The following is a 13,770-nucleotide window of genomic DNA, read 5'->3' as shown; positions in this document are numbered from 1 at the left end:
TCCTCTGTTCTGACTCGCCGGAGCAACTTCGACGTTGCCAGACCAACTCACTAGGAAGACGGAGTTGACGGCAGCCCCAGCGGGCAGAAGTGCTGCAGTGATGCCCTGCTGGGCTTCAAGCTGGCCAACAACTGACCTGTTGCGCCGACGAGCCCGGCGGCTGCACCGGGAGGAGCCAGACAATGAGGGAGTGACTGAGGCTGGCGAAGAGGCAGCAGAAGTTGTGGCGGAGACAGCTGCGACAGGAGTGGCAGCAGTGGCGGGAGTAGCAGCAACAACAGCGGCTGCTGCAGAGACAGGAACAGAGACCAGATCAGAGGTGGCAGTAGTGGATGGGACAGAAAGCCGGGTGAGAGGAGGTCTAGGTGGGTGTGGTCTGTAGAAGGTATCGGCAAAAGCAGTCACCAAGATGCACTCAACCTCTTCAGCCAAACCGATAATCCCTAGGTTAGACAAGAGTTCTGTTTTGTCTTTGAGATGGTCCCAAAGGACCCCCACCACATTCAACCGAATCTACAGCAGGTTGAGGGCAGCACATAAGACCAGCTGCATCCTTGCCTTTTCAAATATGGACTCTAAGCTCTGTGTGTGCATCGGGTTCATCTTTGGCCGATTCATACTGTCAGGATTTTTCTTTGATGAAGCCAGAATGCACACCACACACACAGAGCTAGTCTTGAAGGTTCATTGAAAATAAAGTGTTGTGGATGAAGGTAACCAGAGGCTGTACGTGACTGGAACTTGAGGTGTACATGTGAGCCTTAGCTTCAGTAATGCCCAGGACAACTGAGTGGTATCTTGGTGAAGCAGAGTCTGTAATATATCCACAGGAAGACTGAGAGTATAGCTGAAGTCGCTGAACTGCTGTAAATCCCCAGGAGCAGACAAAAGAGTTCACACGGCAGAAGGCAAAGATCTAGCAGCGCAGCAACGGAACCGGACTGACGAGGTGTTGGGTTAGTAGTGACTGAATACGAACAGGCGGGGAATAGCTAAGTGGGGGAGGTTTGTAGAGAGGGTGGCAGGTGGAGTGAGTATAGACTAATTGGTGCTTAACAGGCGTGACTAATTACCGTATTTTCACGACTATAAGGCGCACTTAAACGTCTTTTTTTTCCCTCAAAATTTGCGGTGCGCCCTTTGGTGCGGTGCGCCTTATGTGTGTTCCAACTGCGACTTTTGAGACCACCTCATTGAGGAGATGATGAAAGAGTGGCTGAATGGAAGGAGACCAGGTGTTTTTTTTCCACTCATCACCATCGCTGTATGTAACTCCATGCGTGCCCATCTCACAGCTGATGTGAAAAACATGGGGAAACAAATTAACGCTGTGCTCGCTGTTCAACCGCTGGACATCGGTGTGAACCGGACCCAGCAGGTGCAGCAGAAGCAGGGAGTTTACATGCAAAGTCAATGGTTGACGCGCATATAGGTGCAGCAAAAGTCCTGCAGCTCGTTTTGAGCTGCAGCCGCAGCGCCTCGGGAGCGTTTAAGTATCTGACGCACCGCCAACGCGCTGCTGCTGCTCCAGATGGAAAAATTGAAGTTTTGCTGCTGGACGCGCCGCATCAACCAATCAGAGAAGCTGATCTGGGAGCTGACAGCGAGACAGACACAGCGCTCTGATGACATATGATATTAACGCCAATGAAAAAGGCTGGATGAATGAGGAGATGATGAAAGGCAGGTGTATGTGAGGAGACCAGGTGCTTTTTTCCACGCATCACCATCGCTGCGTGCCCATCTCACAGCCGAAGTGAAAAAAAAGGTGAATCAAATGAACGCTGTGCTCGCCGTTATCCCGGGGGTCTGACAAAGCAGCTTCAACCGCCCAACATCGGTGTGACGCGCCCGTTCAAAGTAAGGCTGCGAGCGGCGTGGGAGCGATGGATGACCGACGGAGACCACAGTTTCAGGATAAGTGGAAGGCAGCGCCGGGCAAGTTACGCCACCGTTTGAGGATGGATTGTAGATGGACTGTGTCTGCTGGCTCTGTTGTTCAAGCTTTCGCAAAAGCCGGCATTATTTCTGAGGAGCCGCGCTGCACGGAAAGTGACTGACAGCCAAGAAGGGGAAATTGGCATGTCTGATTTAGCGCAGCTGTTTTATTCAGAAACAGAGGATGATGACTTTGATGGGTTTGATTAATACTTTGTAATAAATACATTAATAAAGCACAATCATACTCAGTTTTGCTCCCGCTCTATTTTTCTACCTGAAAACTTAATTTAACAGCAGCCTCTGGGCGGGTCTCCTCCTCTTCTTCAGCGCGGTGGCTGGCAGGTGTTTTTTCATCTAAATAATCTAAATCTTGCAGCTATATTTGCTGTGATCAGTGGGAATAAAGTAGTTTTAATATGTTTTTAAGTGAGAAAGTCCACCTGAAAACTTAATTGCAGTCAGTTCATCCAGATTATCTATTTCTGTCGGAGGCGCTCAGACCCCCACATACCAGCGGTGCACCGACAGTAGAAATCTCTTCAACAGCAGCCTCACCGCGGCTGCTGGCAGGTGTTTTTCATCTAAATAATTTAAACTGCAGCACCAGGATACCGGCAATAAAAGCGAACATATTCCGTCGGCAGGTTTTAGGATTTTAAGTTAATTTAGGAGTGATCACAGCGCACTGTCATCTGCGATGTGTCTGTCTCATGGCCAGCTCGCAGGTTTGATTAATACTTTGTAATAAATACATGAATAAAGCACAGTCATACTCAGTTTTGCCCCCGCTGTATTTTTAAATACGCAGTAGAGGTATTTAAAGGTAGTAGAGGACATGTACCTGTATATAAAAAATGCGCCCTATAGTCCGGTGCGCCTTATGTGTGTGTTAAATACAGAAATGGGACACATAACTGAGAGTGCGCCTTTTAGTCCGGTGCGCCTTATGGTCATGAAAATACGGTACTGAGGAAGTGGAGCCTGAGCTGTGTGAGAAGAGGAGGTGCTGGAAAATAACAGGAGGTGATAGCCGGGCCAAAACAGAACCATGACAGTATGTCTTTATTTTATTGCAGTGCAGATTGATGAAGTACTCCAGCCATGTGCTACCAGAGGGAGGGGGATGGGGAGGGATAGAAAAGGACCATCTAACCAAGCATTAGCCCCCACTTCTGCCCCCCCTTCCACATCAGCTGAAATGGAGTTACAAACAGCAGATGAACATGATACTCAGGCCGAATACCATAGTTAGCACTCTTTAAGGAAGAGAATGGTCGCTTTTGCCTTAGAGAGAAACACTAACTCTGTTCTCAGAAGCCTCTGCAGGAGGGAATTTTATGTTTTCTATTGGTCCACTCCAAGAAAAGATTGATATAACACCACTGCAAGTGGATGCTACAGAGTTCAATCTCATGCCAAAGGGGAAATGCACATAGTGCAAAATGGTCATACCTTTGTAAATGCTAGCCCTGCATCTGCAAGGTGATTGTGAAGGGATGTCTCTGAAGACTTATTGTGATTCAGAGGTGAGATGCCTGTCTTTTCCCTTTTTTCCACTTTATGCAACTAAAAGATGGATGTTGCCATCAGGTCTCCAAACTAACTTTTGTCAAAACTTTCCTTGGAAATTCCTGAAAAATTGTTGTTATTCCAGAAGTGAATCAAAACTATCCCAAAATCCATATGATGTTTGGCGTGTAACAAAAGTAATTTCCCTCTGGGATTATTAAAGTATTTCTGATTCTGATATAATGATTTATATTTTTATTACTTCTGATTTTGAGTGAAACCATAAATGAGCATCACCATTTATGATGAGGTGATTTGCTATCAAAACGTAAACTAATTCTGTCTTCCCATTTAGCAAAGTAAGATAATATGCCCGATATGTAACAAATACCAATCCAGAACATCTTTCTGTGGAGCAAGGTAAGTTAAGTCACATAATAACATCAGATATTTTGGTTGACTGAGATTAGTTGGAATTTATTGGAACTTTCATTAATTGTAGTCCTGTAAAGAACCCAGATGCTGGACCTGAAAATCCACATGATCTGGAAGAACCAACACAAAATCCAATAGATGATATCTCATGGTACAGAAAGGGATCTTGAAACTGTGATTTATCTGCCAAAATATATTTATCACAGTTTTAAGACACAAAAATTTATCTAAACAGTGAAGAAGATGTTCTGCTTTGGGTTGACTCAAAAGTTGAGAGGGGAAGGTCATTTGAAATTTGTGTCTTGAGGGACAACATGCTGTAGAGAGGTCTAAAGCTTTGGCTGTGGCAGAAGACTGGAGGCCCAGCAAATAAATTAAAAATCACCTTAATAGGAGAAGTTGGCATTGACACTGTGGCATTAAAAAGGAGTTCCTGTCTGGACAAAATGGTATATTATACATAATGGGCTATACTATAATGGTGTGTCCAACTACTCACTGATAGCAGAAAAGACTGCATTGAAAAGATATTTCTCATGATAGGCCTACACCTTTACGTATCTTACATTGAGACACATTATATTAAGACACTTTGACACTGTGACTTTGGTTACAGTGTAACCACTGTAACTTGACTTTAAAGTCAAAAAGTCACTGTAAAGTGACTTTTTGAGCTATTTATAAATAATGCATTAAAAGGCATCTGTCTTACTACCTATGAGTATAAATATCAATGTATTGTAGTAGTTATGTGTTTTCAACAATAGGACACCTGTTAGGATTCCAGTTTTAGTGTTTTTTTGTGTTTTTCTTCTCTCCACCACCAGATGGTGCCCTGTTCTCGTTGGGCCTCCTTGCACACCTGCAGCTCGTTGGGTCTTTACCAGAGGAGTATTTGTGCAGCGGGCTGTCACTATCTCGACGCCAGAGTGTTTACCAGTATTGGGTACTCTAGCCAAACTGAGATTAGCAAAGTCTAACCTTAGCCTTGTCTCTCTGAATCTAAACTTGCTTTTTCTTTGTTCTTTGGCAGGAAGCATTCCTGTGTCACTGGATAAACCTGGACCTTCTATCCTCCCTGGAAGTATTAACTGAGTCACACTGAGCAAGGGGAAACCTCCACATGATCGGTTCAAGTCCACTTCTGGAAAACCAAGGGACAGTCTGCTCCTTTACTCCTCTGGGGCCAATGTTAGGCTGCCTGTCCGCTCTCCAACGAGTTTATTCTTCTCTGGATTTAACCCCACAAACTGGACCCAAGAGCCCCCCCAAACGTGAGTGCCTCTCAAGCAATATACAAGCCTCTGTCTTTTTTCCCACGGTCCCTGAACTGATCATTGTGACCCCCCCTTCAGAGTTTCCGGTTCACCAGTCTGCTGATGAACCAGTCTGCATCTCTCTCCATCTGTGTTTTGCTAACCCTTAATAAACCGGTTAACTTTTACCCTTGGTCTCTGAGTCGTTCTCTTCATGTGGGTCAGATCTTTAAAGCTCATTATGACAAAACCATTCAATAAGTATAAATTTTATCTTACTTTTGGAAATAAAACAGGCATGCTCAATACACGAGAATTGACTTTGACTTGCAAAAAATGACTTGTCAACATGTCTGCAGTTAGTCTGTTTTATGTATTAAAAGTCCTCTCTGGATGAGAAACACGGATCTTCACAGAGTATATGTTCCATTAGTCTGTTTAATATACTAATTCTCTCATTTTATTTTGATTGGGTATAGTTATGATTACATTAACTTTGTATTAGGGCTACTATCATTGCACAACAATGAGCCTATTCAAGAGCGGGTTGAATTTACGCACTAAATTTTTGTTTCTTTCCGCAACCGGGTTGGTAGACTAATTGTAATGTTTGGTTTCCAGGCTTTACTTTGAATAAAGCAACGAAAAATTTTTTAATACCAAAATGTGCGGTGAAGTAAAAATAAAGATTTGTATAATTTAATTTGACTTGCTTTTTTATTGTATTTTCCAGCTGTGTAATGGTGATGGCTCTTGTTAGCAACGAGGAGACTGACGAGGAGGACACCTCAGTAACGAAAGTCGGCCCACCTGCTTGGAGGCCTGAAAAACTCACAGATGTGATAATAGAAAATGCCAGGGAGGACTCGACAGAAGGTTGATGTCTGATCTGTGGCTGGCTCAAGTGACCAGTGATGTTGTCAGCCTGAGAGAGGTTCCCGAGGAGATTATCCCCATCTATCTTAAATTACTGCGGTGTGAAGCTTTTTGGGGGGTTGTACTTCAATAAAGAAATGTCCACAAATTTCTAATTTTGTTATATTTTTATTAATAGTATTTTGATATTTCCTATTGATAACTTGATAATATTCAAATGTAGATTGTGTGCCACAAAACTTTCTTTCAGTGGCAACAATTTTCAGAATTGTAGATGTATAGAGAAGTATTCATCAATTTTATCTGCAAATGTTTTTACCCAACCATTGTTTTAAACTTAACTGTCATAGAATGCTTTTTTGAAACAAAAATCATTATTGCAGCTTGGATTATGTGCTACTGGAATAAGAGCAGCAATTTCCAGCAGCAAGTTAAAAAAATCCTTTAAAGAATCTGATTTAAGGGTTCAGGATATTAACGTATTTGTAAGGATACCTATTGTGAGATTTTTCGCCGATCCAAAGAAATTCTAACACTGGATTTTCTAAGAGTGTGTTATGAATATGAATATTTTAGCATATACATACAGATGCCTCCATGATATTCAGGAAAACTCGTTAAAGCAAGAAGATCATGGGTGGCTCCTCTGAAAATACATGTGTTGGATTTGATCTGTATACTGATAATGGAGCCTATTCTGCCAGAGGTTTCTTCCCAACAGGGAGTTTTTCCTCTCCAATGTCGCTTCATGCTTGCTCATCATGAACAGGTTCTCTCAACCTGTGTTACCAACTGGACTTACATCTTCCAGGTCCCTTACTAGATACTAGAGTGAAGCTCTAGTATCAGCTCACGCAATCCATTGGATCTCCACATAAAGCTCAGCATACCATCTTGCTAACCAGCAGTCTACAAACTGACCAACTTCATCTATCTCCACTCCATCACTAGTTTCAGGCCTTGGGGGTGGGGGGAACAGCCTTATTCTTTGCTCCTGTTCATGCATATCTATCAAAATTATGCGCCAAAGACAAAGTAATTGTATCAATAAATTTCTCCTCATTTTCTTTTCTCTTTGTGTGAATTTTTCAGATTGAAATTTATACGGATGATGTCACAACAGAACCAGCAGCTCTTTATGAGAATAACTTTTCTTGCCATTAATGAAAATTTCAGCTCTATTTCTAAAGGCTTGATCCTGACTCTCCCCCCTAATTTTTTATTTATACTTGGTATTTGTCAAGTTCACATTTTTATTGTAATTATACCACCTGTTACAAATTTAAAAACCTTTATATTTCTGAGTAAAACAGACAGATTGTAGAACCTGTGGTAGAGATCTTAGCTTAGCAGTGTGACATCATTTGTAGAAATAGTGCTATGTCCTTTCCTGCTTGGCAAAAAGATAATTTCAATTGCACTTACGTGCAGAGCCAACAGGAACGTTTTTGCTTCATCAAGTATTAAGAAAAGACGATGTCTATGAGAGTGTTCCATGAGTGAAAAATGTCTCTCTTTTATGTTTGTAAAGTTTAAGCAAATAAAAAAAGGCACAGGTTCACACAAGGTGGAAGTGCTGCAATACCGGCCCAGGTATTGCAATCATTAGGATTTGATGTTATGGAATGTAACTGGTAGCTGATACGTGCATCAACATATCACAACATATGTTTATTTTTATGTTTATGCATTTAACACACAATTTTTTTGGTATCAGCTTATCACTTCATCAAAAATATCTCTGATGAAGGATGAACAATTTGAAACATGTTTAACAAGAAGGCCAGAATTAAATAGTAAAACGTTAATATTTCAGCCCTACAAATAAATGAGCAGATAGCGTTAACCTACACAATCAAGGAGGCTGAAAACTTCAATCAGAAGATAAAAGAGTTTTACTGACTTTTTGGAGATGCAATCAGAGATCAGTGTCAATACCTTATCTTGTGGTATCAGTAGAGACACCGCCAGGCATTATTCATTATTTTGTTATTCTATATTTGCAACCATTGGGGAAATACATGAAAACAATGCTTTTGTGCTGCTAAATTTTATCATGGTAGCAGAGAAAAAAAAATTCCAGCAGCAACTCATTCTAGTAAGGTGACCATGGCCTCATTTTGGTAAAATATGATGGGGCACTTTATCTCAATTTTGATGCAAATAGGTATCTTTCAGTTTTTCATTGTTTGGCGTTGAATAAATCAAACTACTGAATATTTTTTTGTAATACCAGCTGGTTACTGTCATGATGGGTCTCTGTGATTAAACCCACATGCAGAACACCACAGGAGACTGAGTAAAAATTCAACAGTTTATTTGGATAAGCACACACAGAGTAAATTGTTTGCACTGGTTCTGGTACAGGTCCGGGACTGGGTTCACACAGTTATCTGCAGAGAGGGATTGTTTGGTTAGCCAGGTAACTATGATGACTTGACAGAGTTTGATTCTGAGTTGTACCTGATGAGGTTCAGACTGATCGGTGGAGAGAGGGAACCGGTTGGGTCCAGAGACTGTGGGTTCAGCAGAGAGCTCAGCAGCGGCAGAGCTTAGCTTCAGGCTAGCGAGGATTCAGACCTTGAGTTGTTCTCCAAGTTCTCTCCTGAGAACTAGCAGGGAGATTCAGACTGAGGATCTTCAGGTTTGGCTTATCAGGGTTACTCTTCAGAGCAGACAGAGATTCTATGTGCAGGCTGAGGCTCAGGTTCTGCTAACCAAAACTGGTCAACAGTCCGGCGCTGAAGAGAAGTCAAGCCGCTGCTTAAGTAGCTGGTCTCCTGATGAGATGAATCAGCCTCAGGTGTGCAGGTGGCTTCAGCTCAGGAGACCCAGGGCGCTCTCTGCTGGAGAAAGGTGGCAGATCTCCAGATCCCAACAGTTACAACAGGAGTCTCTCAATTTTGTGCATTTTACACTGAATTAAAATAAAAAGCATGGCTTCGGATTTGTGTCAATTTTTCATTTAGCTAAAATTAGATGTACAAAGATTCAAGACAAATGCAAAGTAGTCTAATCTGCACATAAAGAATTTGAGAGCATAAAAACTGATCTTATACTTTTGCCAAAGTAAAAGATCAGTTATCATTGCACTTAATCGCACTAAAAACTCTGTATTTGTCCCTGTAAAATAAAAAAAGTATGTTATTTCAAAAGAGTGTTTGTTTCTATTTGTAACTGCAGGATAAATCCTGGAATAAAAAATTATGAGTTATAGTCTATGCTATATCATAAATCACCCCTTTTTTCTTCTCACATCATGGTGTGTGTTTGAAACATCAAGAATATTGGACCGATGGGAAAAACCAAAAGTGTCTGATGCCTCTTCAGCAAAGAATATAGTTTTTATAAGAGGTGAGATGCTCGCCTTTCTTTTAGTTATGCTTTTTTGTTTACATGTGACTAAATTAAGGTCTAATTTTTCTCAGTGAGAACACTTTAATGCAGGGTTTTTATAGTATGTCCATGTCACGGGAATGACTTTGCAAAATCCGAAGTGTTATAATGAGTTTAATTGATTTTCTAAACCAGGAGTAGAAAAGGGCATAAATAATAGGGTTTAGGCAGGAGTTAAAGTCAAATAAAAAAAATATCACAAAAGCAGAGGATGAGGCATTAAGTAAAGTGTCTTGACCTGTAAGTGTGACACAGAAATATGGTAACAGACATATCAAGAACACAATGACTACAACTCCGAGGGACCCGGCTACTTTAATCTCAGATTTCTTACTATTTACAGAACCATGGAGGGTTAATCCTGCAGTGTGAGAGTGTAAAGCTCGAATCTGAGAAACTGCCACCACAAATATTCTCAGATACAAAACCACTATTATAGTGATGGGGGCTATAAAGGATAGAATAAGATCTACCAAACCACCAATGTAATTAAACACAATGACACATTCACCTAAGCAGGAGTTATACATGCCAGGTTGTTTGAAATTCTCCGTCAGATTAAGGCCTGGAAGCACCATAGACCAGGTCCAACAAAGGGAAACACAGAGTTGCACTTTTTCTGTGTTATTTTAGTGTTGTAATGAAGGGGGTGACATATACACTATATTGCCAAAAGTATTTGCTCACCCATCCAAATTATTGGAATCAGGTGTTCCAATCACTTCCATGGCCACAGGTGTATAAATTCAAGCACCTAGGCATGCAGACTGTTTTTACAAACATTTGTGAAAGAATGGGTCGCTCTCAGGAGCTCAGTGAATTCCAGCGTGGAACTGTGATAGGATGCCACCTGTGCAACAAATCCAGTCGTGAAATTTCCTCGCTCCTAAATATTCCACAGTCAACTGTCAGCTGTATTATTAGAAAATGGAAGTGTTTGGGAACGACAGCAACTCAGCCACGAAGTGGTAGGCCACGTAAACTGACGGAGCGGGGTCAGCGGATGCTGAAGCGCATAGTGCGAAGAGGTCGCCAACTTTCTGCAGAGTCAATCACTACAGACCTCCAAACTTCATGTGGCCTTCAGATTAGCTCAAGAACAGTGCGCAGAGAGCTTCATGGAATGGGTTTCCATGGTCGAGCAGCTGCATCCAAGCCATACATCACCAAGTGCAATGCAAAGCGTCGGATGCGGTGGTGTAAAGCACGCCGCCACTGGACTCTAGAGCAGTGGAGACGCGTTCTCTGGAGTGACGAATCGCGCTTCTCCATCTGGCAATCTGATGGACGGGTCTGGGTTTGGCGGTTGCCAGGAGAACGGTACTTGTCTGACTGCATTGTGCCAAGTGTAAAGTTTGGTGGAGGGGGGATTATGGTGTGGGGTTGTTTTTCAGGAGCTGGGCTTGGCCCCTTAGTTCCAGTGAAAGGAACTCTGAATGCTTCAGCATACCAAGACATTTTGGACAATTCCATGCTCCCAACTTTGTGGGAACAGTTTGGAGCTGGCCCCTTCCTCTTCCAACATGACTGTGCACCAGTGCACAAAGCAAGGTCCATAAAGACATGGATGACAGAGTCTGGTGTGGATGAACTTGACTGGCCTGCACAGAGTCCTGACCTCAACCCGATAGAACACCTTTGGGATGAATTAGAGCGGAGACTGAGAGCCAGGCCTTCTCGTCCAACATCAGTGTGCGACCTCACAAATGCGCTTCTGGAAGAATGGTCAAAAATTCCCATAAACACACTCCTAAACCTTGTGGACAGCCTTCCCAGAAGAGTTGAAGCTGTTCTAGCTGCAAAGGGTGGACCGACGTCATATTGAACCCTATGGATTAGGAACGGGATGTCACTTAAGCTCATATGTGAGTCAAGGCAGGTGAGCAAATACTTTTGGCAATATAGTGTAGCTACATAACGGTCAACAGATATCATCACCATGCTTCCTATTGAGGCATTGGCAAAAATATAAGCCAGATAGTGATATATGACACAGAAACTGTCACCCAGAAGCCAGCAGCCATTTATCTGAACAATATGAAAGAACATGAGGAGACCAATAAAGAAATCGGAGACAGCCAAAGAAAGAAGGAGCAGGTTGGTGGGAGAGTGGAGCTTCCTGTGGAGAAAATCAAAAGCAGATTTACTTTCTCTAGTCTGTGTAACCTGTTAATTTTGTATTTGTAAATATAAGCAGAGGTGCTGTACTACAAAACCCCAAACTAATTTACAGCAGTTCCAATAATTACAGGTGCTGGTCATAAAATTAGAATATCATGAAAAAGTAGATTGATTTCAGTAATTCCATTTAAAAAGTGAAACTTGTATATTATATTCATACATTACATACAAACTCATATATTTCAGATGTTTATTTTGTTTAATTTTGATGATTACAAATGACAACAAATGAAAATCTCAAATTCATCATATCAGAAAATTAGAATATTACTGAAGACCAATAAAAACAAAGGATTTATAGAAATGTTGGCCAACTGAAAAGTATGAACATGAAAAGTATGAGCATGTACAGCACTCAGTATTTAGTTGGGCCTCCTTTGGCCTGTATTACTGCAGCAATGCGGCGTGGCATGGAGTCGATCAGTCTGTGGCACTGCTCAGGTGTTATGATAGCCCAGGTTGCTCTAATAGTGGCTTTTAGCTCTTCTGAATTGTTGGGTCTGGTGTATTGCATCTTCTTCTTCACAATACCCCATAGATTTTCTATGGGGTTAAGGTCAGGAGAGTTTGCTGGCCAATTAAGAACAGGGATACCATGGTCCTTCAACCAGGTACTGGTAGCTTTGGCACTGTGTGCAGGTGCCAAGTCCTGTTGGAAAATGAAATCTGCATCTCCAAAAAGTTGGTCAGCTGCAGGAAGCATGAAGTGCTCTAAAACTTCCTGGTATGTGGCTGCGTTGACCCTGGACCTCAGAAAACACAATGGACCAACACCAGCAGATGACATGGCACCCCAAACCATCACTGACTGTGGAAACTTTACACTGGACTTCAAGCAACGTGGATGAAGTGCCTCTCTTCTTTTCCTCCAGACTCTGGGACCTTGATTTCCAAAGGAAATGCAAAATTTACTTTCATCAGAGAACATGACTTTGGACCACTCACCAGCAGTCCAGTCCTGTTTCTCTTTAGACGCTTCTGACGCTGTCTGTGGTTCAAGAGTGGCTTGACACAAGGAATGCGACAGCAGAAACCCATGTCTTTCATACGTCTGTGTGTGGTGGTTCTTGAAGCACTCACTCCAGCTGCAGTCCACTCTTTGTGAATCTCCCCCACATTTTTGAAGGGGTTTTGTTTCACAATCCTCTCCAGGGTGCGGTTATCTCTCTTGCTTGTACACTTTTTTCGACCACATCTTTTCCTTCCCTTCGCCTCTCTATTAATGTGCTTGGACACTGAGCTCTGTGAACAGCCAGCCTCTTTAGCGATGACCTTTTGTGTCTTGCCCTCCTTGTGCAAGGTGTCGATGGTCGTCTTTTGGACAACTGTCAAGTCAGCAGTCTTCCCCATGATTGTGTAGCCTATAGAACTAGACTGAAAGACCATTTAAAGGCTTTTGCAGGTGGTTTGAGTTAATTAGCTGATTAGAGTGTGGCACCAGGGGCCATCAATTTTGAACCTTTTCACAATATTCTAATTTTCTGATATGATGAATTTGAGATTTTCATTTGTTGTCATTTGTAATCATCAAAATTAAACAAAATAAACATCTGAAATATATGAGTTTGTATGTAATGTATGAATATAATATACAAGTTTCACTTTTTAAATGGAATTACTGAAATCAATCTACTTTTTCATGATATTCTAATTTTATGACCAGCACCTGTATTCTTCAAGTTGTTAACTCATTTGAAACCTGAAGTGTGAGATAGAGATGATGACCAGCAGATTTAGAGATGAGGTGAGCAGAGAGGTGCAAAACATCAGAATGTAGGTTATCATAGTTTCAAAGTAAGTACGTTTTGGTCTGCTGCATGAAGTGTTAAAGAGTTGTGGAAAGCAGAGCTCAGTCTCCTCCATTATCACGAGGCAGCAGCTCCTGGATACTGATGAGGCTCTATGAGCTGATTTAAGTGGTGGGTCTACTTATTCTCCACCTTACATTTCTGTCCCCATGGAAACCCATGGGATGATATTGTGTGTAGTGTAGCTTCCACATTTAAATTCTTGTTTCTCTCATACAAAACCAATGAAAAACTACAATAAAACCCCAAAATAGACCAACAGTGTTTTGTTAAATATTGTTTGAATATTTAATTATGTTTAGCTTTACATTAATTGATAAAGAACACCCATATAATTTAAAAATTGTTTTTTATATAGCAACAATTCA

At 41.7% G+C, this 13,770-nt stretch overlaps 1 protein-coding gene across 2 annotated transcripts in view; it reads right to left on the bottom strand.

The window, feature by feature from the left end:
• LOC119794049 (trace amine-associated receptor 13c-like) overlaps positions 1-13,487 on the bottom strand; it is a 46,555-nt gene extending 33,068 nt beyond the window's left edge. Inside the window, exons 1-2 of one of the 2 annotated variants that reach the window (XR_005282177.1) lie at positions 13,397-13,487; positions 11,416-11,532 (exon numbers count right to left, since the gene is read on the bottom strand). Coding sequence is in view for 1 of the 2 variants with exons in the window: in XM_038301379.1 (XP_038157307.1) it covers positions 13,397-13,413 (17 nt within the window). In the remaining variant the exon portion in view is untranslated. Of the gene's footprint in view, positions 1-11,415; positions 11,533-13,396 lie in introns of those variants that run through there. The other variant, XM_038301379.1, reaches the window with a different exon arrangement.
• Positions 13,488-13,770: the final 283 nt, after the last annotated feature.

This window comes from Cyprinodon tularosa, unplaced genomic scaffold, assembly GCF_016077235.1.
Source record: "Cyprinodon tularosa strain WSP-4 unplaced genomic scaffold, ASM1607723v1 ctg467, whole genome shotgun sequence".
Lineage (NCBI taxonomy): Eukaryota > Metazoa > Chordata > Actinopteri > Cyprinodontiformes > Cyprinodontidae > Cyprinodon > Cyprinodon tularosa.
The sequence above is the reverse complement of the archived record's forward strand: the minus strand, read 5'-3'. Positions and strand labels throughout refer to the sequence as shown.